This window comes from Mus caroli, unplaced genomic scaffold (assembly GCF_978045245.1).
Source record: "Mus caroli unplaced genomic scaffold, Mus_caroli_1 scaffold_13, whole genome shotgun sequence".
In the NCBI taxonomy this organism is placed as follows: domain Eukaryota; kingdom Metazoa; phylum Chordata; class Mammalia; order Rodentia; family Muridae; genus Mus; species Mus caroli.
In genome coordinates this window covers 17186219-17210446 of record NW_028227268.1, presented here as the reverse complement: position 1 = coordinate 17210446, position 24228 = coordinate 17186219, and the positions used below count along the sequence as shown (strand labels likewise).

The window sequence follows — 24228 nt, the reverse complement described above, 5'->3', positions numbered from 1 at the left end:
ACCTTCTGGTAGGCACAGTGCTTTATTTTGTCATTAGCATCTTCTTAGAACCCCCTGTAATTTGCCATTCTTGCTGGGGTAAAATACACATAGCACAGTTTGCCATTTTAAATGCACAAACCAGTAACATTAGGTACGTTCATGGTGTCTTACAGCCATGACCCCTCTTCACCTGCAGAGCCTTTTATTGTTATGAACAGAAACTCTGTACCTGTCAGGGAATCACTACTATCTCCCCCTTCCTCCAGCTCCTGGTTGCCTCTGTTCCATTTTCTATGAATTTATCTCTTCTAGGAACCTAGAGGTGCCAAGAAGTTAACTGAATTTAAATTTATATTTTAATTTTTAATTATAGAGAAAATTTTCCCATTCCTTGGGAAATTCTCAAAAGTTTATCAGAATCCCAAATGAAATCTAAATATTTACAACTTTTAAAACATAATTGGCAGCAAGTTCAATCGACCTGAAAGTTCAATGAACAACAATCATCTTAGTACCCAAATAACAAAGAATGGGGTCATCCGTTTTTGACCCATTTTAAAGTTACTCTGTTACTTTTACCTGTATCTCTTTTTAAGAAGGGAAAATCAAGACTGATAAAGTGGACACATTTCTGAAGAACATAGATATGGACGTCTTCGAGACAGAACTTCAGGATCTAAACCAAAACCTGCCGGCTTCTGGTAAGCATCTACCATTTTGCACCAGAATGGCAAAGCTGTTAACACACAGACCCCAGAGCCAAGCTGCCTGATTTGAATCCCGGCTCTTCTGTTTAATGCTTGTATTAATGTTCTTTCTGTGCCCCACTTTCTTCATCTATATAAAAGCATATTAAGAACACCTAATTAGCAAAGTTTTGTGAGAACCAAATTGTGTTAGTTCTATCATTGCTATTAGTATTATCATATTCTAACCTTCTGTGATTAAGCATGCAGAACTTCAAAATGCTTATAGACATCAAACCATTTGAAAAAAAAAAAAGCTTTGAAAAGAACTCAAAACTTAAACTGGGATGACAGCTCAGTAGATAAAGCGCCTGCCACACAAGCATGAGGGCTTGAGTTTGGTCTCTAGAACCCACATTTAAAAGCTGAGTATTGGAGCTGGAGAGATGGCTCTGCTCATCCAGAGAACCTGGACTCAGGTGGTGGCTCACAATCATCTGTAACTCCAGTTCCAATGCCCTTTCTGATCTCCACAGGCACCAGACATGCAAGTGGTACACCAATGTCCATGCACTCAAACACCTGATAAACATTTTTAAATTACGAAGTTGAGTATTATAGCATACACACACTTTTAATTCCAGCACTGGCGAGGTGGAGATAGACTGGCTTATACCTTGGGCTCCCTGGACAGCTAGCCTAGTCTAACCTTTAGTGAGACACAGGTATTGTCTTAAACGTCAAGGTTGACAGCATCTGAGGAACCACAACCATGGTTGTCCTTTGGCCTACATGCAGACACACACACACACACACACACACACTCCACACATGCACACATACACATGCACACACACAAGTAAAGTAAGAGCAAATCCTTCCTTTTGGCATTTACATTAAGAAAATGAGTTGCTGTGAATTCCATATCTGGCTGAGGTGTCACTAGAAAGAGGCAACCTGAAGCAAGGAAACACAAAGCAAACAGGGACAGTCAGTGCAAAGGAAAGTTTACTGGGATACAAGCAATTTAAAGATAAATTAAAATGGTGGCGGAGAAACAAGAACTAGCTTGTAGGATAAGGATCAAACCTCTCCAAATGGCTTCAAATTGGCAGAGACTATTTCCTCCTGTCAATATAAAACAGAGACAAAGTTTCAAAGAATAGTACACCACCTATTTGGTTCCTTGTCATTGATCAAGATACAATTAAGACTGATCAGTGTATTGTAGTGAGACCCTCTTTTCCAAAATCTGGAAAAACACTGTTTCATATACATTCATTCATACATTCATACACATACATACATTAATTTATTTTTACCAGTTTTAAAGAGGCATTACAAAACATTACAAAGACAGAATTACTTCCCTAAATTAAATTCTCAATTGAACCAGTTGCTTAATTTCTATTTATTTTGATCTCTTGAGAATTTCACACATGAGTAATAATGTATAGACATAATTTCTATTTTTTTCACATGATTCTGTACAGTCAATTTATTGATAAAATATTTGAGTGGATGGCTAATGGATGCCTAGAAACAACCACAAAGGAAACTGGAAAATGCACCGTAAAGCATACACACTCTTCTTATTTAAGTAGTTAAGTCTGTGCATTAGGGCAATAAAGTATATTCTGGAATTTAAAGCGTCTGAGTTTTGACCTTAGCTTGGCCTTTGCTCTCTATCTGATCGCAAGTAATTATCTTAACACCTGTGAGCATCCTTTTCCCTCTGAACCTTCCGCTCAGAACTGAACATCCATCTCAAAGGTTTTCAAAGTCAACACAGCAGCGTGCGTGACTTCCTCTCCGTGAACTTTAATGTCCACATTGAGTCTTTACGCTGGTGGTTCCAGAAGGTGAACAGATTCCCTCACTTCATGTTTCCTGCTGCATATTTTTTTCCAAAATACAAACTAGATTTTTTTTTAAGTTTATAGACTTTATTAATATTATTGATTGGATTTTAATATCTCTTTTTTATTAGATATTTTCTTTATTTACATTTCAAATGTTATCCCCTTTCCTGGTTTCCCCTCCAAAATCCCCCTTTTGCCCCCCACTCACCAACCCACCCACTCCTGCTTCCTGGCCCTGGCAGTCCCCTATACTGGGGCATAGAACCTTCACAGGACCAAGGGCCTCTCCTTCCACTGATGACTGACTAGGCCGTCCTCTGCTACATATGCAGCTAGAGCCATGAGTTCCACCATGTGTTTTCTTTGGTTGGTGGTTTAGTCCCAGGGAGCTCTGGGAGTACTGGTTAGTTCATATTGTTGTGCCTCCTAGGGAGCTGCAAACCCCTTCAGCTCCTTGAGTACTTTCTCTAGCTCCTTCATTGGGGACCCCATGCTCTATCCAATGGTTGGCTGTGAGCATCCACTTCTAAATTTTGTCTTTTACTACCATGGAAATGGCAGGTAAATAGTCACTAAAAACAGTTCTCTAAATATCTGGTATAGAAAAACTGTGCCACTAATATGTGACATTAATAATTACTGAGTATAATAATTCAAATCATTGGTAAAGTCCATACAATTTAATTATAACATTGCATGGATTGTGAATATGAGCCAACTGTATATGAGCAGAAATTTTCTTAAAGTATTGAAATGTAGTGTAAACTTGTTTTAAAATGTTGTTTCTATGGCTAACTAACAGGCTCACCTAAGATTAAAGAGCTGAAAAGCCACTAAAAACAGAACACATCTCCTTTCTGTAGCATTCTTTTGTGGCTAAATGTTCCAATAGCTGAAAGTTTCTTTGCCAACACAGCTTCACTGTGGAATTAAAACCTCTTCTCTTTCACACTAATAGAGAAGAGTGCTGCGATAATTACTATAAATTTTGCTCATTTCTGATCTTTATTCTGATTCCTTGTTGCCTTGCAGCTAGTGGGAAAATCGATATAAGAACTATAATAAATGAAGCAAACGCTTTCACAGGTCAGTGATGAGTTCCTACCAAACTGAAGCCTTTGGATCGTAATAATAATTTGTATTCTGTTGTTTTTCCACACTGCTCTGAAATTAGGTTCAATAGAAAAAAATCTTAGATTGCATAAATTTGGCAAAATGTAGCCAAAACAATACAAATAAAATACTTATAAGAGAATGTCTTAGTAAGAAATCCTGCATTCTATAGAACCTGTGCTCCTAATCTCTCTGTGAAATACACAGGCTCAGTAAAGGGTACTCAGAATTTTTATATGATTCAGTTAACTCTGTTGATACCTAAAACATTAATGAAAGCATAAACTGAATTCTTGGAGGTTTATTTATACTAGCCACCATATGTATTGATTTTACAGTAATAAAGCTGAATTTAGTTTTTCTAGACCCTAAAAAGAGCCTGTGTAAATGATTGCTAAAGGGACTGTAAACATCCCAAATGTCCTCCCATCCAGAGCAGCATGGAAGGACCGTGCTCTGCTTCTGGTACCCAATCTAAAATCGGACAGAGCTAATGTGTCCACCTCTCACTATGTCTGACTTTTTAGGGGAAAAGATTGATGTCAGCAATCTGAGAAATCTGCTAAGAAACATGGGGGTTGAGTTCACTGATCCGGAGTACGCGAGGCTACTGAGGATGCTGCCCGTGGATGGTAAGCGGTAAAAGGCCACTGGATCTCTGGACTGAAATTTAACAAGCCTGGGAGGGAAATGCACATTTTAGAATCCAGTGCCCAGAAGGTCTACACCATTTAAAGAATCTATTATAAAATAAATGCCTTGTAGAAATGATGAGACAGAGACTTAAATAAAAGGTTAGAATAAAGAAATACTGGTGGCGGGTGGTGGCACACGCCTTCAATCCCAGCACTTGGGAGGCAGAAGCAGGCGGATCTCTGAGTTCGAGGCCAGCCTGGTCTACAGAGTGAGTTCCAGGACAGTCAGGGCTATACAGAGAAACCCTGTCTTGAAAAACAAACAAACAAATGAAAAAGAAATACTGGTGGCACTATAGAGGTTTGATTTGAGGGCTGCGGAACTCTTCTATGAAGCTGCCATGATGAGATAATGATTTTACCATAATCAAAGTACAATTCACATGACTGCTCAGTCTTGAGAGCCCGTGTATGTAAACAACACAAAGTAGTTAGTGAACTGTTTCAGTTCTCTGTTTTGTCTCCCACCAATTTTATATTTTATATTCTTCTAAGGGATAAGGGGACTATAACTCCACAGTAGAGTGCTTACCTTGATCACATGAGGCCATAGGTTCAATTCCCAGCACTGCCCCCAAAATAAAAAAATAAAACATTTTTTCTGCAATATTTACCAATTCATATATAGAATCTGGGAAGTGTTTTTATGTAATTTGAAAAATATACTGTCTATTCATAGCCTTTTTCCCTCTCCTTCCCATCAGGCAATCCCATGCCTGTCTTTTTCTTGATCCTTGAAGCTTGTCAGTATTGTTGCTGACATTTTATTTTCCTCCTGAAGATTCTTCAACCTGCCAGTCTTCAGTCTCCTGTTTACTGACTTCCGTTTCTATCTTAACTTGTGTTGTTCCTTTCTTTTTGTGTTTAGGACCCTTTAATTGCCTCGTTCCCGAGTATGGGTGATTGGGTCTATTTCTCTTTGCTCATTTACCAATCTGTTCTTCTCTCTCTGGTGTTCTTGAGTGATGTAAAAAGCTCACACAAAATTGTCTTGTTTTCACACAGATAATGGGATGGTGCATTGGAACAGAGTACTGAAGGCTGTGAAGTTTCTCAAAGGTGAGTTAAAGCTCGTACTAACTCATCTGTCTGAAGTCCTCAGGCTTTACAAAGTATGTTTGCTGTTGTCTCTGTCTTTGAAGAAAACATCAGACTTGGGATCTTCATAAATTTATTACCAAAAGTAAAAAGTAAAAATTTTTCCAATTTTTATTCGGTATTTACTTCATTTACATTTCAAATGCTATCCTGAAAGTCCCATATATACCCCCCTTGCTCCCCTACCCACCCACTCCCACTTCTTGGCCCTGGTGTTCCCCTGTACTGGGGCATATAAAGTTTGCAAGACCAAGGGGCCTCTCTTCCCAATGATGGCCGACTAGGCCATCTTCTGCTACATATACAGCTAGAGACACAAGCTCTGGGGGTACTGGTGAGTTCATATTGTTGTTCCACCTATAGGGTTGCAGACTCCTTCAGCTCCTTGGATACTTTCTCTAGCTCCTCCATTGGGGGCCCTGTGTTCCATCCAATAGATGACTGTGAGCATCCACTTCTGTATTTGCCAGTCACTAGCACAGCCCTACAAGAGATAAAAGTAAACATTTTTAAAAAGTAAAAAAAAAAATAATAATAATAATAAAAATTAAAAATTTAGGTGATAAAAGCTTTGTTACCTAAATATATAAAGTTGTAGTGAAAGGACACAATCATTTTGTTAGTTTGTTGGAGTGTTATTCTTTAATAGAAAAAACCAATCTGGAAGTCCGGCAATGGAATGAATAAGTACTTTTTAATGTTGACCACAAGCATTGGAAATAGTGCTTCAGTGCAGTGAGCTGACTCCAGGCCAGTGCCATTAAGCCAGAGTCCTCTAAAGAACATCCTTGTCCTGGCAGACTTGTCACCAGGAAAGAGTTTTTAAAAACGGGTTGCACTTACCTTATGACTTCTCTCTCTTATTGGAAAATTCAAGTGGAAATTATAAAGGACTTTTGTAATAAATACCAATCACAATACGAAAATATAAAGTATACAGGTTTTTATATTTTTTTCTTAAAGTAGTTACATAGTCATTAAAAACACAAACATGATTTTCATGGTTTGCATCTTTCATTTACTCAACTTTTCCCTTGTGTCTCCTCCCACCCCCCACTTAAGGAGGAAAAATTGATGTCAAAAGCCTGGGCTCCTTCCTGGAAAACATGGGTATCAAACTCACTGAACTGGAAGTGGAGGAACTGGCAGAGAGCCTGCCAGTCGACGGTATGCCCGTTAGATAGCCCTATATATCCACAAAGAGGGCTTTTAATCTGACAGCTACGAATTTTAAAACTAGATCAAGTTGGTGTTAAGATAAATGTTCAAAAATCTTAGGGAACCCAAACTTTATAAGTAGCATTTTAAGTAGCAACTAAAAAACCTCTAGCTACTTAAGTGAGAAAATTAAATAAGATCTTATTTTTGTGTGCTTTCGAAACCTAGGAAACAAAGCAAAAGAAGCCCATTACAGTCATTGAGTTTTAGATAGACCATTTTGGTTCATGGGCTTTTGTACAAGATTAAAATTTTAAATTTCAAGCCATTTTCCCTAGCTAGAAACAAAAATACTCAATTTAAAGTAACAGAGCACATACATAAAATATCTAGAAATAAATTTCTTTTAAATCCTACCCATGTCGCTTAGGAGATTTTACCACTGCCAAAGCTCTTGATGTTTAATGTCCCAAAGGTCAAATAGCAATCTAAGAAGTACAGGGCAGTTTTCTATGTCCTTTATTCCTATATTTGTTTCCATGAAGGCACATTTAAAATATTGAAACAGATAGAAAACAATTAACAAAATGGTAAGGGTAACTCATTACCTACCTATAACTACACTGAGTGTGAAAGGATTAAATTCTACAATCAAAAGACAGACTACAAGAGTAGATAAATAAAACCTAACCATTTGTCTTTGAGTTTAAGAACGTAGAGAGACCAAAAGTGAAAGATTTCATATATAGGGAAGCCAAAAGAGAACAAGGGTAACCATGCCAGACATTAGGGAAAAAAATAAATAAAAACAAAGCCTTTAAAAAAATGAACATTAAAAACCCAAAATTTATGAGATTCATCAAAAACATTTCTAAGGGGGAAACTTAGAATAAAGGACCGACATTAACAGTGACCTCAAATAAACAACCTAAAGGTGTACCTCAGGGGACTAGAACAGGAAAACAAGCCAAAGCCAAACAGCCAGAAGGAAAGGAACAGTAAAAGTTGAAGTAGAGAGTTCTCACCAGAGCTTCAGGAAGCATCTGTTGGGCTCTGAGTGAAGAGCCTGTGCCAGCAGCAGTCGGCATGGGCAAGAGAGATCCCCAACAAGCCCCAGGGGAAAATGTCCTCGAATGCCTTTTTCCATCAGACCTGCCGGGAGGAGCTCCGGAAGCTCACCACCTCCTCAGTCCGCTTCCCCGAGTTCTGGAAGAAATGCTCTGAGAGATGGAAGATCATGCCTGCAAGGGAAAAAATCAAAGTTTAAAGATCTGGCCAAGATCGACTAGGCTCCTTAGGACAGGGAGAAAGGAGATAAGAAAGGAAAGAAGGAAGATGCTAGTGCTCCAAAAAGACCACTGTCTGCTTTCTCCCTGTTTTGCTCTGGACATCGCCCAAGATCAAACGTGAACACCCAGGTCTGTCTATTGGAGATATTGCAAAGAAACTGGGTGAGAGGTGGTCTGCACATCTGCCAAAGATAAACAACCGTATGAGCAGAAAGCAGCTAAACTGAACAAGTAATAAAAGGATATTGCTGCATACCATGCCAAAGGCAAAGGGAAGCAGGAAAGAAGGGTCCTGGTAGGCCAGCAGGCTCAAGGAAGAGGAATGAAACAGGAGATGAGGAAGAGGAGAGGAGGAGGAAGATAAGATGAGGATGAAGAATAAATGGCTGTCCTAAAATGGGTGGCATGTATGTGCTCAGGCAGCTATCTGCTAAGAATGTGAAATTTAAGCACAGCTCAACATTAGCTTCCGTACAAAAACTGTACAGAATTTTGTACAGCTAATGAGATTCTTTGTAGAGAAAACACGTTTTCAAAAAAAAAAAAGAGTTTGTCGCTTTTTTCAGGAATTACTACGTACAGTTAGATTGAAAGCTTTTGAGTGTGAATGTTATTAAATATTCAATGGTTTCTTTAGTTTCTTATGGTAGCAAAACAAACTTCATAGGAATTTGTATTACCACTCAAAAAACCTTTAAAATATTGCATTTTTGTTTTTATTTTTAATTTGTAATAAAGTAATGTGTATTACTTGGGGGGGGGGAAGGCTGAAGTAGAATTAAAGGAAAGATAGAAAAACAATGGAAAATGCCAACCAAACTAAGATTTGTTTTTCTTTAAATATAAATGAAATCAACAAACCTTTGGCTAGACTAAAAATAAAAGTGAGAATACTCAAAAAAAAAAAATTAAAGAGAGGACATCACAGCTGAGAGCACAGATGTACAAAAGCTTAGAAGAGAGCATGTGAACAGCCTTGCAGCAATGAAGTGGACAGCCTAGAAAATGACAGTGTATCAGTGTCTAGACAATATATCAATTCTGAATCATCAAGAAACAGAAAATATGACCAGACCAAAAAAAAATAAAATAAAGAGGTTGAATATATAGGTCTATTTTCCATTGCTACTTCAAAATACTTTAGGCTGCTACGTGTATAAAGGAGGTATTTAGCTCTCACGTTACATAACACTCTGACTTATGAGACATTAATGAGTATCTATTAACCCCAGATAGGGAGCCAACCATAGACCAAAGCAATTTCAATTTACAGGTAGGAAGAATTAATACTATTTTCATGTCATTATTACTTAAAGCCATCTAAATTCAACATACTAAATTTCAGTTTTTCATAGAGCTATTAAAGCAGTCCTAAAATTCATATGGAACAGCAAAAGACCTTGGGGGTGGGGGGCAAGTCAATCTTTAGTAAGGCACCACGCTACCCACTAGAAATGTATGGGCAAGTTTCTCCACTATAGATCCTTGGCATATGGCTTCTGGACTTAACACATTAATTGCATTTCTCCTTTAAACCTTTTTTTTTTCATAGCTAATGGAAAAGTTGATCTAGGACAGGTGATGGATGAAGCGAAAGCCTTCATAGGTAAGTGAGAGTTGATTTAAATATAGGATCCTAATTTTTTATAGTAAAAATTTTAAAGTATTTTTACTAATGTGTGTGTGCGTGTGTGTGTGTGTGTGTGTGTGTGACTGTCTGTTTGAGTATATGGCACATGTATGCATACAGGTGCCCACAGAGGTCAGAGGAGGATGCTGTATCGCTGAAGCTGAGATGACAGTTAGTTACGAACCAGATTCAGGCCTTTTAGAAGAACCATCTCCAGCTACAACATGATTTCCTTCATGCCTTTATTGCTATGCTAATTCTATAACATTTATTTATTTATTTATTTATTTATTTATAATCCAATGTCCAGAAATTGGAATGTTTCCTAGTGTGTTTTCTTTTTCATTTGTTAGTGTGGTCGGTTTTGCCTGTCTCTGGTTTTGTTTTTGTTTGTTTCCAGACAGGTTTTCTCTGTGTAGCCCTGGCTATCCTGGACCTCATTTTGTAGCTCAGGTTGGCCTTGAACTCACAGGGATCTGACTGCCTCTGGCTCCTGAGTGCTGGGGTTGAAGGTGTGCACCACCACATCCAGCTTTAGTGTGTTTTCTATTAATTCATCTTATTTTCCTTACTATGATAGAGCCAAATTCAACAATAAAACGAAATGAATCTTTTTTTTTTTTAAAAAGGACTCTAGTACACATTCATAGGTTTGGGATAAGCCATTTGCAACCTTCTAGTTGAATGGAGAAACACTCAATACCTGCTCATCATTGCCATTCTGGGTGCCATTGGTAGTGTACATTCTTTAATAATCACACACCAAGATGAGATTGAATATGAAAAAGGCATTTTGAAGAAAAATGTTCTTATAAGGAGAGACATCTGGGAAAGGCTGCAAGCTATGAAGTCTGATTCCAAGTGGAGCACTGTGAGAGAGGGGAAGTTTGGATAGAAGCATTCTATCAGAATCCTTAGACTGCTCTATGACCGTACCGACTTGAACTTACCCAGCTGATGTTACTTGGTGTCAGAAGCTAAGCAGGGTCAGCCCTTTTTAGTATTTGGATGTGAAAGTTCTTAGACCAAAAGCCATCCATTCTTTAGAAGGATTGGCAGGGTTTGCAGCAATTCTCCAGCAAAGTCATCCACCACTTACAGAAACGGGTTTCCTTTGTATCTTCGTTGCTCTCCGTCATTGATCTCAGGAAGCCTGAGTGAGAGGAAGCAAATATGGGGATGGATTTCAAACATGGTAGCTGGGGCCAACTTAGGTTCTCAGTGTATCCTACTGGTGTGTTCTCACAACCAACTTTGAGAGTAAGCTCTCTTCTATTGATGACGTCTACAAACAAATCGTGTTTCTTTGAAGGATATTCTTTCTAGATACTCAGTGGTCATGGATGGTCCCACCCTGCACTTATATTGTATAGTTTAATTATCTGTGATTGTGCAAAATTCCACGTGTGTCACTATTTTAATCTTTATTATTAAGGAGAGAAAATTGGTATCGATGAGGTGAAAAATGTTCTGGAAAACATGGGACTAGAGTACAAAGATCAAGAACTGTCCAAACTGATGGAAAGTCTGCCGTTTGATGGTAAGCATCTCAAATATGAATGTGATTTTTAAAAAAAGGCTTTTAGATTTCTCTGTGGCAAAGCTATCCTCATTTCATAGCACTAAGTTGAAAGACCATCTCAGAAACAATTAAAAAATTAGATTGTTCATGTACCCTGACATGAATTCTCTCTACACAGGCTTCTATTTTAAATCTGGATATTCCTCTTTATTATTCTTCCTATACCAAGGGGAACATGAGAGTAATGCAGGATTCATGGAAAGAAAAAAGGATAGTTTAGGAGTGAGCAAATCCAGGACTGGGGGAGACTAAAAGAGGTGTGTGTGTGTGTGTGTGTGTGTGTGTGTGTGTGTGTGTTATATAGAACCTGAATACTAAGTTTTCCCATTTTTCTCTCACATTTTTATACACTTATTTATTGTGTGAGTGTGCACGCATGCACATACATTTGTAAATGGTCATTTATGTGTGTGAGTGTGACTATGTCACGGTACATGTATGGAGGTCATGTACAACTTGTAAAAGTAGGTTCTCTCCTTCCCCCACGTGGATCCAGGCGATCAGACTGGAGTTGTAAGGCTCGACAGCAAGCTCCTTTACCTTCTCACTGGCTCTCACATTTTTTTTATAAGAAGGGAGATCTCTGGAGAAGATCCTAAATGTCTGTTTTCCTAAGCAAATGCTACTGATCAGCCACACTTCTATAACCTGAACCCTGTATTTCTTACAGAAGATGGAAAGATCCATCAAAATAAGTTGCTGGAGAACTTGAAGTCCTTGAAAGGTGAGTGACAGTAAGTTTTGGAGCAAGTCTGTGTGTGCCACCAGAGCTCATATATACCTGTATGTAAACGTGTGCTCCAATTTATGTTAGGCCTTTACTGCAGCTGCCGAGCCTCTATCTTAGACCTAAGGAAGAAGACCCCCACTTCTCAAGATTTTGTTTCCTTTTTTGAACAAAAGAATTAGGACAGAATTTCACATTTGTGGAGAAAAGAGCAATTTGAAAACTCTAGGAGCAGATTTAGTCAGGAGAAAACAGAAACTAGACCTGGAGTTCATCCATCGAAAGTCAACCCCAGATATTGTTCAGATACAAGAAGTAGTTACCTCCACAACTAGAATTTCCTCAGTCTTTATTTATTAAATTTCACTTATTAAAATTCATAATTTAATAAATTTTGTTTATTAAAATGAATTGCACATATTTATCATGTACATGGTGCTTTAAAGTGTAAGTGGCTAAATTTGGCTGGTTATTATAACATATTACTTCAAATAGCATCATCTTGTGATGAAGACAGAAACATTCATACTCCTGGTTTCATCTCTGTGGTTGTGATAAAACACCATAACCAAAAGCAACTGTAGGGAGGAAAGAGTTTCTTTGGCTTCCAATCCTAAGCCATAGTTTATCACTAGATTTAACACCTTCCCCATCTAAACCTTAAGAATGTTCATAAGTAGAACGTGACAGTTTAAAATTCATGTTAATGTAAATAAAATAGGTTTTCTTTCTTGACTATTTTAGACATTACTAATACTAGTAGATAGCTGAAGAGAGTCTATAAATAGGTGTTAGAAAATGCATAACTGCCCCATTCCCAAAAGAATTTACATGCAATCTTTCTGAGTACTGGCACAATGTGTGAGTTTGCAGCAGGGTAAATATCTCCAGAGGCTATAGGAAACTGTCTTCGAAGCTTTGTACCTTCCTTCATGGGTCTTTCTTTCCTCAGGCGGGATGATCAGTACCAGCAATCTGAAATCTGTGATGGATAACTTAGGAATCAAACTCCATGACAATGAATTTAAGGATATGATACAAAGTCTCCCTGTTGGTGGTGAGTGGGTCTTTCAAGTGTCCTACTTATACTGGGAGTGTTTACCTTTTTAAGAAAAGAATGACCTTAACAATGAACCTTCTAGGGTAAGGGGCTTTAGGAATGGTGGCCTCATACGATGTAATCAGTAAATCATACATCTAGGGAAGCCTATGAGCAAACAGTTAACAAAGCCTTACATTTCAATGATCTCCACCCATATTATAATCAGTAGAAGACAGTCTTCTACACATTGAATACAAAAATACAGGATCTTGAGATAAGGGTACTTCTGAGTTTCTTTCTATCACTAGCACAAGTTTGGGACAAAAGAACTGTGAATGAAATTTATATTATTGAAATGGGACCTTTTGTACTTTTAAGATTTTCTTCATGGTTTTTATGAAGGCAATGAAGTTGAATAAGATAACAGGAAGTGTTGCCTACATATTTCTCTTTTTAAAAATGCATCATTTCATGTGTATGAATGTTTTGCCTGTGTGTATGTCTGTATACCACATGAATGCAGTGCCCATAAAGGCCATAAGTGGGCACTGGGTCTCCTGGAAATGGAGTAACAGGCATTTGTGTGCTGAGACTCAAATCTGGGTCCTTTAGAAGAACAGTAAGGGCTCTTAACCATCGAATCATCTCTCCAGATCCCATGAGTGTTTGTTTTTAAATAAATATATAAAGCACTTAGGAGAGTGCCTTTGTAAATGATAAATGACAGTTTATCATCTTCATTCGCATGCTTTATTCCAGCTAACAAGACTATTTCTCTAGATACATTGATGAAGAAGTTGAAATCTTTTACAGGTGAGGAAGTACCTTCTCCTAGTGTAAATACTTACCTTAAATTTATTTAGATTAAAGGTCACTGAAAAGAAGAATTATTTAGGAATTCTGTTCAGTGGCACCTCATTTTTCCATGGCATTTCTAGAATTACATAAAATGTTTCATAGTGAGATAAATACATCTAATTCCCCTCTAACTAACTTCAGATGATAAAGTGTTTTGTACTAGAATACAATACTGTCAGTTTTCACTAATGTACCTCACTTCACAAATGGCTTAAAACAGTCTAAACCTTTATAGAATATGGCATGGTATATAAAAAGTAGAGGTGATGGAAACACCATTTTCACTGAAAGAAGCAAACAACTATTACCACACAAATATTTCTGAAGCGCAACTTGTAAGAACCAATGTTAACTTAGTTCACTCATCAGATCTTACTCTTAAAGTTATCCTTCCTGATGTTAGTAAAACAAACACACAAAGAAAACATCTCTAATTTATGTAAATCCAATAAATACCATGAAACATTCCCATTGACTCTGCAATGGATTCTTCAACTTGACAAAGGTTTACAACTCGTGATAGATAATTCACTATTTAAGTTATTTAAGCACAGTATTTAAAGTTCATGTGCCATCAACTCCCTCTTTGAAAGGTGACAAGGTCGATGCCAGTGACTTGAGAAACATCTTAAAGAACCTGGGGCTTGAACTCACAGAGAAGGAACAAGAAAGGCTGCTGAAAATGCTGCCTGTTGATGGTGAGCCAGCTGGGAGACTCACAAAGCTGTGTTTTGTTTCTTTGTTTTTGTCTGTAGGTCTATGTACAACTCTCTAATTCTACTTCTGCTTATTTTCCTCTAAAAATACAAAAAAAAATAGAAAAAGAAAGGGAAAGAAGGAGGGAAGGAAAGAAAGAAAGAGAGAGAGAGAGAGAGAGAGAGAGAGAGAGAGAGAGAGGGAGGGAGGCAGGTATTGTTAATAATTTTTCCCAGTTGTCTTTGATACTTTATATTGTAAGTGCAAGAAGCCTTGAGACAAAAGATGGCATCAACAATAAGCATGTTATCTTTAGGCCACTAATTTGTTTACATCATGAAATGAGAAAAGAATGAAAGAGAGAAAAGTATATCAATGGCAAAATAAAGCAGCATTTAGCATATGGAGTCCCTCGGGGTGCTAGAGTAGAGAGGTTTGTCCCAATGAGAAAGGTTTCTACTCCACAGTTTCACTGTCTCAAATTAAATAGCATGCAAAGTAGAGATACTTCATTTAATATTCATGATTACTGTGTGTTGGTGTATGTGCTATGGATGTGTAGAGGCCTAGGATAAACGTATGAGGTCAGCTCTCTATCACCTCTACATAGGTGCTGAGTTAGAATTCAAGTTGCCAGGTTTGTAGAGCAAACACCTTTATCAGCTGAGCCATTCACCAGACCAAGACAACTCTCTAAAACGTTGATTTTTAGAACATTTGTATTAAGCTACTTTTATGATGTGAAGTTAGTTTCCCATTAAATGAACTATGGTTTTCCTTCAGATGCTGGGAAGATATATTATAATAGGTTGCTAAAAGGTGTGAAGTCCTTTAATGGTAAGTAACTCAATTAAAAGACCTATATCTGACAGTAATTTAGATCTATATCTAAATCAGTAATTGTGAATCCTTCTAGTATAACTCCTTTTTTCTTTACACTAACACACTTTCTTTACACTAACATACACTCAGACACACATATCATGCACACAATAATCATAAAAATTAAAAGGCTCTATTTCTGTCTACCTTACAACCAACAGCATATATTTTCTCTTAAAGCAGTCGTTCTCAACCAACCTAATGCTGCAACCCTTTAATACAGTTCCTCATGCTGTGGTAACCACCAGCAATAAGATCATTCTTGTTGCTACATCATAATTGTAATTTGCTACTGTTGTGAATTGAAATATAAATATCTGATATGTGACTCTGTGAAAGGGTTATCACACCCAGAGGGGTCACAACCCATGGGTGAGGACTGGTGTCTTAGAGCAGTCTATAGCATCTTGTCTATTTTTTTTACCTTTTTTTTTTCAGCCCCCTTCATGGTGGAACTGAGACAAAATTTATTTTGAACTATTTTATTGACTTTTTATGTGTACTTTGACAAGTCTATTTGGGGTTTTCAAAGCATAAATACATTTTATTTTGTACTATTTTATTTTAATGGAATTTATGGCCATTGTATTACTTAGAATTTGATTAAGGAAGCATAACTACTAGGAACAGCATATGCCAGGAGTTTTATTACAATATTAAGCCATGAAATCCTAAGATCTACTGAAGGACTCTGAGGGCTAATAACTCTGCTCCTGGTCATGAGCCTGAAATCATTTCACTTATGACTTTCATGCAGCTATACCATGGAACTTACAGTAAAGGTATCTGTAGAAATGGGACAAGAATATTAGCTTCTAAGATGGCTGCCCCACTGCCCTAGGAAGCAGCCAGAGAGCCCCCATGCAAACACTCCATCAGTAGACACAGTAGGTGTAAGTAGAAAGCTGCACAGAGTGTAGCAACCTGCAACCTCATTTCTGCTCTGCAATTATGCAGGTTTCTCTTTGACAAATAGTACCTTAAGGCCATACAGAAAGGCTGTGGGTGGGACTCAGAGGTAGAGCTTAGCGTGTGTGAGGCCCTAAGTTCAAGTCACATCACAAAAGAAAAAAAATAAAAACATGTACAGAAAATAGGGCTCTTGGAAGCATGATTTCAACTTAGTAAGTTGGTGCCATTAAAACCACTTTAGTCAATAAAGATGCTAATAATGAGTTTACATACAGAAGATGTTGGTAAAATATACCTTTTTTATTCCCATGTTATCTTTTTCCTAAGAGGGAAAGGTTCATGTAAATAACCTGGACAATGTCCTGAAAAATCTGGGAGTCAAACTCAATGAAGAGGAATTTGCAAAGCTGTCCGAAGACCTACCTGTGGACTGTAAGTGATACAAATAGCCCCAGGATATCTTCTTATCTTTGTGTTACATCGAATCTATTTTAAATAGATATAATGACCTTGAAGGAGAGTTTAATTATCTCTTCTACTTCCCCTGTCTCCAGAGGTTGGTAATTTCTCTGGATATTAATCATGCTTATTGGGAGTCCAGGGTTAGCATGGCCATAGAATTTATCAACAACACCATTTCCCACCTGGGAGTCCATGGGCCCCAATATGGAAGAAGAGGGTCTTGCAGTGTAGATAAAGGAGGTAATTTTCCTCTGTATTGGCAAATGTAATTGGTAACACCAGTATGGGGAGCCTCCATATCTGTCTGGACATTTTTTAAAGTAACTTTGTATCTGGTCAAAGAGGAAGCAAACAAAAAGGCCACAATATACATCAGGAAAGATGGATATAGGGGTGATGGGAATTCTAATGGGCTCCTGGCATCAGCTATACAGTAACTTCCTAACCCTATTCAGAGACTGTTTGTTATAAATGAGGGTTTTTTTTTTTAATCTTAGAATCACCATATGTAAGGGTTACCCTAGATTGAAGCAAATAAGAGGGAGAGAAAAAAAAAGTCCATATCTGATCAGTAGGGTGGAGCACTGCTGCCCGAGTGAAGCTCCATTCTTGTGGTACTGGGGACCAGGTGGTTGTTCACAGCATCCTCTGAATCATAGCAGGGTCCTGCTGGTGTGGATATGTAAGAAGGGAAGTTATTCTGAGGTGGGAGGAAAAAAGGCTTGAGGTGAGATAGGTGAATCCAATGAGGGAGTCCCTCAAGCTTAGCAGCTGTAGGAGTCACAAGAATCACTTGAAGGGGCCCTGACATTTAGAAGAAAGGGGTGAGGGATGATGGCCTAGAGTGGAGAGACACATTTGATCTCCAATGTTGATAGGGAGTGGACAGGTGTTAGTGTGTGGCCATGGTAGACAGTAGTCAGCAAATTTCCATAGGAGGGAGCAGAGATGACAGAGTAAGGGAGTGAGTGGTGATCAGGGAGGGGAGAGGGTTTAGGTGAAAGACCAGGAGTCAGATCTGGTTGTCCATACCTGAGCTCAAAGAGTGAGATGTCAAGGTGAAGCCCCTGTGACAGTTTGATGAAGGCGTTTTTTAAGGAACTGTTAGTCTGCTCTATCTTTCCTGAGGACTGGGCTGGTATGGGATATGAAAATACCAATGGATGTTGAGGGCTTTGGATAGGGTTTGAGAAACGTGGGAGGTAAATTCAGGATCATTGTCTGACTAGTGGGAGGCTGCGATTCCAAATCAAGGGATGATCTCACAGAAGAGGAGTACTTTGGTTGGTGGTGGGAAATGCCTCCACCCACCCTGAGAAGGTGCCCACCAAGTCCAGGAAATACCTGACACATTTGACTTGTGGACATGTAGGTAAAGTCAAGTTGACAGTCCCAGGAAGGGGGCATCTAGCATAGTGGGTAGAAAAAGGGGGAGGGGCTATGATAGCTGGAGTTGAGGTCTGACATCTGACAGATTTCACAAGGGGCAGTGAAGAAATGATAGTCCTCATGGATAGGCTATAGGTGGGCTTTATCAAAGTGAGATAAGGCTTGGCTATTAGGACAAAAGAGCTGGTATAGATAGGACAGAATTTGAAGAGTGCCAGAGTAACAGGAGATATGTGGATTGTAGTGTGAGAATGTCCTGTGGTGGATGTAATGAGTCTGAGCCTCCAAGGGCCACAGCTCTAGCTGCCTTGTCAGCCTGGTTATTTCCTGTGGAATAGTGGAATTGTTGTTCTGGTGGGAACCAAAGTAGAGAGTTCCAATATCTGTGGGGAGATGGGAGTGTTTTAGGATGGTCATAATTTGGTCTGAATTGGTTATTGATTCTCCTTTTGTTGTAAGTAACCCATGCTCTTTCCAGATGGCAGCATGGAACATGGATATGGAAGGCATACAATCACTAAACATCTGTGTAGATGTTTAGTGATTGTTCCTCTGCCAATTGGAACACACGAGTAAGGGCTATTAGTTCAGCCTGTTGATTAGTAGTGTAGGCAGGGAGGGCCTGGGCCTCAACCACCTCAGTATCTGACACTATGGCATAGCCAGCTCTTCAGGCTCCTTCACATATAAAGGAGCTGTCATCTATGTACCAGGTATAGATGGCCTGAGGCAATGTGCTCTGCTGTATGTGTGAGAGATGGAGAAGTAGTAGCTCTAAGGATTCAGAGTAAGAATGAGATAGGGAGCGGACAGTGTTTTTGGTTAGGGAAGAAGACTTGAGATATTGAGAGCTTGGCATGATTAGAAAGTAAATGTAGTCTTCTATTAGTGCTACCTGGAGAAAAAGAACCCTGGAGGGAGGTAGAGGTTGTAAGTCTTTTTATGTTAAGAGCTGGGACAGGTTGTGAGAAGAGAAAAAAGTGGCAGGTGACCCAAATGCTATTTTTTTTTTTTTTGGATTTGTGAATAAGGAGCTCAGGGGCTGCTAAAATGCATATGTAGAGTACCCATCCCTGGGTAGTTAGGTCTAATTTCTTTGACAGGTATTCTATGGGTACAAAGGAGTGTCCTGATGACCTAGAACCCCAAGGGCATATTCCTTTTTTTTCCATTAAATAGTGGGAGAAGGGATGGGTTATGTCTGAGAGATATAAGGCTAGGGCCTGAAGGAGGGCCTGTTGAAACCTTTGGAGGGGCTTAGTGATAGGTGAGGAGCCTAAGGCTGCTTCATATAAAGGGCAGGCAAGGAGGGAAAATGAAGGGATCCAGGAACATAAGAGGCCAGCTATTCCTAAGAATGATAAAATCTCCTTGTTGGTAGAGGGGACTGCTATAGACTAGATTGGGTGTTTTCTGTTTAAGGTAATGGCTTTGTGGATTGGAGTAATTGTTAGTCCCAAGGAGGGTGGACAGTTGGACCTTAGAGGATAAGACTCTGTAGTCCCACTGGACAAGAAATTTAGAAGAACAGGGGTGTTGGTTTGGCTAATCTATAGGGATGAACTACAGAGGAGAATGTCATCTACATACTATATAAGCTTCAATCCAGGGAGACACAAAGAGAGTAGATCAGAATCCAAATAGTTGTGGGCTGTCCTGGAACCCCTGCACAGTCCAGGTAAGTTGGATAGATAAATGGGTATCAGGGTCAGTTCAAGTAAAAGCAAAGATGGTTTTGTGACTGGGTGTCAAGGGGGATAAAGAAGAATATGTCCCTGAGATCCAGGACTGAGAAATGGAAGGTCCCTGAGAGGTTAGTGAAAAGAAGTATATAAAGGTTAGCCACAATGGGAGTGGGGGTGGGGAATGGGAAACCACTGTAGAATTGAGAAGTCAGAGGTCTTGAACCAGGGGTTAGGCCCCATTGGGCTTCTTGACTGCAAGTACAGGGGTGTTAAAATGGGAAGAAATAGGGTAAAGGAGTTTTGTCCTTAGGAGGTCGGAGCTGATAGGGTTAAGTCCACTGAAGCTCTGAAGATAGAAAGGGTAATGAACTTGGGTGATATACCAGGTAAGATCCTGTTATTGGATGACAATGGGGGATGGTGTTTAGCAATAGAGGGGCTTTGGGCATCCCAGACTTGGGGGTCCACCTGAGAGGCAGGCAAAGGAAACAATATGTTAGAACCAGTGGATTGAGTACGGAGGAGAAGAGCTGCTGGGCAAGCTTGAGGTCAGGTGAATGGAGGGAACAATGAATGGAGGCTCTCACTTTAGCTAGAAGATCCCTTCTCAATAAGGGGATGGGTCAGGTTGACAGAAAAGGATGGATGAGAATGAAAATACAACCAGGTGTCTGTCGAGGTTGATAAGGCCGTTCCCTACCCTGACAATAGGAAACTGGGAAGGAGAATTGCCTCCCCCCAAATTCTATCAGGACCAAGTAAGTGGTACAGGAAGGAAGGAAATGGGGCTTCCTATTAGAGATGACAGTAGCCAGGTCAAGGGACTAGGTCCCCTTCGGTCATCCATGGCCAGGCTTAGGAGATCAGTTGGAATGTGGTCTGGGAGTGATATCCCTGTGCCACGAGGGACATGAGGGCAATCAACAGCCTAGTATCCCTCTTGATGGCACTTTGGACATGGCCCCAGTGGCTTGTGGGGATTATGGCAGCCCCAGGCCCAGTGATCCTCCTGACCACACTTGAAGCAGGATCTGGTGGTCCTTGAGCCTTAGGAGGCAAAGGAGCCCAGAAAGTCACTGAAGCTGGTTGAACAGCTTTGGCCAGCATTTGGTATTTTTGCTTGTGGAATTTTTCATCTCTCCCAGGAAATACCTTAAAGTCCAGCACTAAGAATTCTGCCTGTGGAGTCAGGGATCATTTCTCCAAGCCTTTTAGCTTGGTCCTAATGTCAGGGTAGCTCCAGCCTTGGGAAAGAAAGAAACCATCAGGACTTGTCTACTCTCTGGATTTTCAGGGTCTATCTTCATATACTCTAAAAGGGCCTTTGTAAGGCATTCTATAATTTGAGATGGGTTTTCATGTTTGTCCTGGATGACCTCTTTGAGTTTTTCATAGTTCACTGGTTTAAGGGAAGCCTTACGGAGACCAGCCAGGAGGCAGGCTGAAAACTCATCTCTAACTAAAATGCCACCTGGGGTATTATAATTCCACTGAGGATCCTGGTCAGGCACCACCTCAGACCCAATCGGGTTTGCTGTATTGGTTTGGTGTATTTCATCCGCATGTGTTTGCAAACTCACCTGCATTCCTCTGGAAATAGGTTGTCAGTGAGAATCTGTGTGTGTGTGTGTGTGTGTGTGTGTGTATGCGCGTGCGTGCGTGTGAGTGTGCCTGTATCATGGAAGGTGAGACTATAAGATTGAGTGATATACTAAAATTCTTTAATAAAGGTGAAGGGGTTAGAAGTATAAGATCCCAGTCTTTTTTTTATTTTTGAGAAAGTTCACTTAACTAAGAGGGGACATGTACCACCATCCACCCCGGTAACCTCCCGCAAAGGAGCAATGGAGCCTGGGTTAGGTTAGGTGGGAGAAGAAGTGGGTTTTGCTGCAGAGTGAGAGTGGACAGAGATAAAAACGGTTGGTGCAGTGAAAGTAGGTGCCATAGTGGGGCAGTGAGAGTGCTCTGTAGGTGGAGAGGGAGGAGAGGAGGCTAAAGAAGCCAGAGTAGAGGGATCTGGGAGAGCTGTCAGTTAGGGACAGCAAGGAGGAAGCTCATTAACAGGATTAAGGGTAGTGAGGGTTTCTTCTGGTTGAGATTTCATTGAAATATGGAGCTGAGTGGGGGAACAGGAAGAGCAGAGAGGAGGTTTGGAGTGAAGATAGGAGAAAGCCTGGACATAGGAAACCTTCCATTTACCAGACTACTGGCAATAATTGTAAAGATCCCTTATAATAATAGGATCAAAGTTACCATTAGGGGACCATTTAGAGTCATTATCTAATAGGTATCATGGCCAAGTCTGGCTGCTAAGATGTATGAGTTTAGACGCCTTTATATTAGGTGCTAGGGATAAGGGTCTAAGGTTCTCCAAGAGGCAGCTCAACAAGGAGCTAGGAAGTATAGTGGAAGATGCAGTTCCCACGGGTGAGGAAAGGAGTCAGGCCTGAGCCCTAGGTGTCTCAAGACCACAGGTAGGAATAAAACCTAGTTGGTACAAACTGACCAGCCAGGTCACCATGAGGCTGGGCAGGGACCATGGCAAGGTGCCCGAGGAGACATGGTTCACCTAGTACCAAGATTTATGAGGAAAAGGGAACTGGGCCTAGAGAAAAGTAAAGCCTTGCCCAAGGGAAAAGGTCTGTGGCAAGCATAGGTGAGAAGAGCTGGCCGTAGTCGTAAAGACCATGGCCACAGGTATCTCTACTCCCCAGGACAACAGAGGGGTGCAGGATGCTCAACCATCATTCCCTCAGATCCAGGGAAGCATTTATGCTGACCAGGAAGAGGAAACTCACCCATCAGTTGGTGTTAAATACAATCAGGTAGCAGGTAAAAGAGTCTAGCAAGCAAGCTGGGAAGAGTCACAGCATGTGGCCTCACCCCACCGTGGAGTGAGTGCACAAGCATTGGGATTTCCTATCTGAGTCATGCACCAAGTGTTGGATTTATATGGAGGGATCCATAAAGTCACACCATGCAACAGGTCTCACACAGGAGGCTTATTCAGGAAGGGGGCAGAGGAGAGAGTAGAGGAACAAAGGGGAGGAGAGAGGAGGAATGGGGCCTGTTATCAGGAAATGCACAGCAGGAGGACATGCAACTTGCATGAGGTGACAGTGGGAATGTATCACCTCTCAGCAGCTAGTGATGATGTGTCCTGCTGTGGCTGGGCCCCTAGGCTGGCTGTGGGGGTGCTTGATTACTAACAATTATAGCTTTGATTCTGTTTTCTTCTCCTTCAGGTGTAGTTCCACATCATAATGTTCCTTGATTTTCCTCTTCATGCAACTTTTGTAGCCGTACTTTTATGGGCTGCTTTATTGGGTTCTATTATCTACCACCCTTTCAAACCTTATTCCACTCCAATCCCTTCCAGATCCCCAACACTAGGTAGGAGAGAAAAGTTAGAGGATAAATGGGCCAAAGACCTCTTTAGACTACTTCCTGCTGATGAGGGGCATCAAGTTCCTTGGGGCAAGTCTAATCTTCATTGTCAGAATATCTCCAACCAGCAATCCAGCAATCCAGCAAGCCAGCAAGCTAGCAAGCCAGCAAGCCAGCAAACCAGCAATCCAACAATCCAGCAATCCAGCAGTAGCAAAGGCAGCACGGGGACCAGCAGCACCAGGGGCAGCAGCAGCCACTCTAGGCCTTCTTGGGGTTCTTGCACTAATACCCTCTAAGGAGTCCCCAGAATTCCAAACATAAGCTATCTGTTATAAGCTGGCAAAAAGTCATACCCCTCCTAGAGCACATGACAATCATAATTAGTGGCCGTGGATAATCTGAAGTAGCCCTATATCTACTTTAATCCCACACCTGGGATTAAAATAAAAGCATATTTACCTAACATAACTGGGTTTTTTAAGAAGCCAAAATTCTCACTACAAACTTCCATATAAAATCTCCTCTGTCTTTCTGTGTCTCTCCCCATCTGTACCAATAGATCCAGACATTAGTTCCTGTGGAAAGGAATCTAGAACATACAAGGCTAGGTTGGTGACCCCTGCTTAAGCTCTTTATTAATACATGAAGTTACTGGAATACTGGTCAAATATGGTAGTATCTGCAGAGTTGCTTACAATAACGGCTTCCAAACCACCATGGAGAATATATTTGTCCTGATCTAGTTTCCTTGTTACTAGTTGACTTTCCCATTCAATGGAGATCACACCTTGAGGTCCAAGAATTTAATAAGTTAATGGAAATTCAGGTGGTAGAGATTTTTATTGGATTTCCTTGCACCAGAAATGTATCTTAAGTTTCTTTTTCGATGTTGATGATATTGATCTCCTGGTGCCTTTTCTCGTAGCTAGTGGGAAGGTTGACCTGAAGAAGGTGATGGAGATAATCAAAGCTACTACAGGTGAGCGGGCAACTGTGACTCCAAAGTGCTTAGTGTGTATACTAATTTTTCCATTTTTTTCTTTTGGGTTTTTTTTTGTTTGTTTGTTTATTTTCAAAGGCAGGGTTTCTC

At 40.1% G+C, this 24228-nt stretch overlaps 1 protein-coding gene across 1 annotated transcript in view; it reads left to right on the top strand.

Moving 5' to 3' along the window:
* The window catches only part of Efcab3 (EF-hand calcium binding domain 3), a 418970-nt gene that overhangs the window by 224340 nt on the left and 170402 nt on the right, over positions 1–24228 (top strand). The window contains exons 96-109 of the mRNA XM_085829216.1: positions 579–683; positions 3563–3616; positions 4171–4275; positions 5344–5397; positions 6499–6603; positions 9436–9489; positions 10949–11053; positions 11766–11819; positions 12775–12879; positions 13624–13677; positions 14316–14420; positions 15202–15255; positions 16540–16644; positions 24064–24117. Of these exons, the coding sequence (XP_085685342.1) occupies positions 579–683; positions 3563–3616; positions 4171–4275; positions 5344–5397; positions 6499–6603; positions 9436–9489; positions 10949–11053; positions 11766–11819; positions 12775–12879; positions 13624–13677; positions 14316–14420; positions 15202–15255; positions 16540–16644; positions 24064–24117 (1113 nt within the window). The remainder of the gene's footprint in view (positions 1–578; positions 684–3562; positions 3617–4170; positions 4276–5343; positions 5398–6498; positions 6604–9435; positions 9490–10948; positions 11054–11765; positions 11820–12774; positions 12880–13623; positions 13678–14315; positions 14421–15201; positions 15256–16539; positions 16645–24063; positions 24118–24228) is intronic.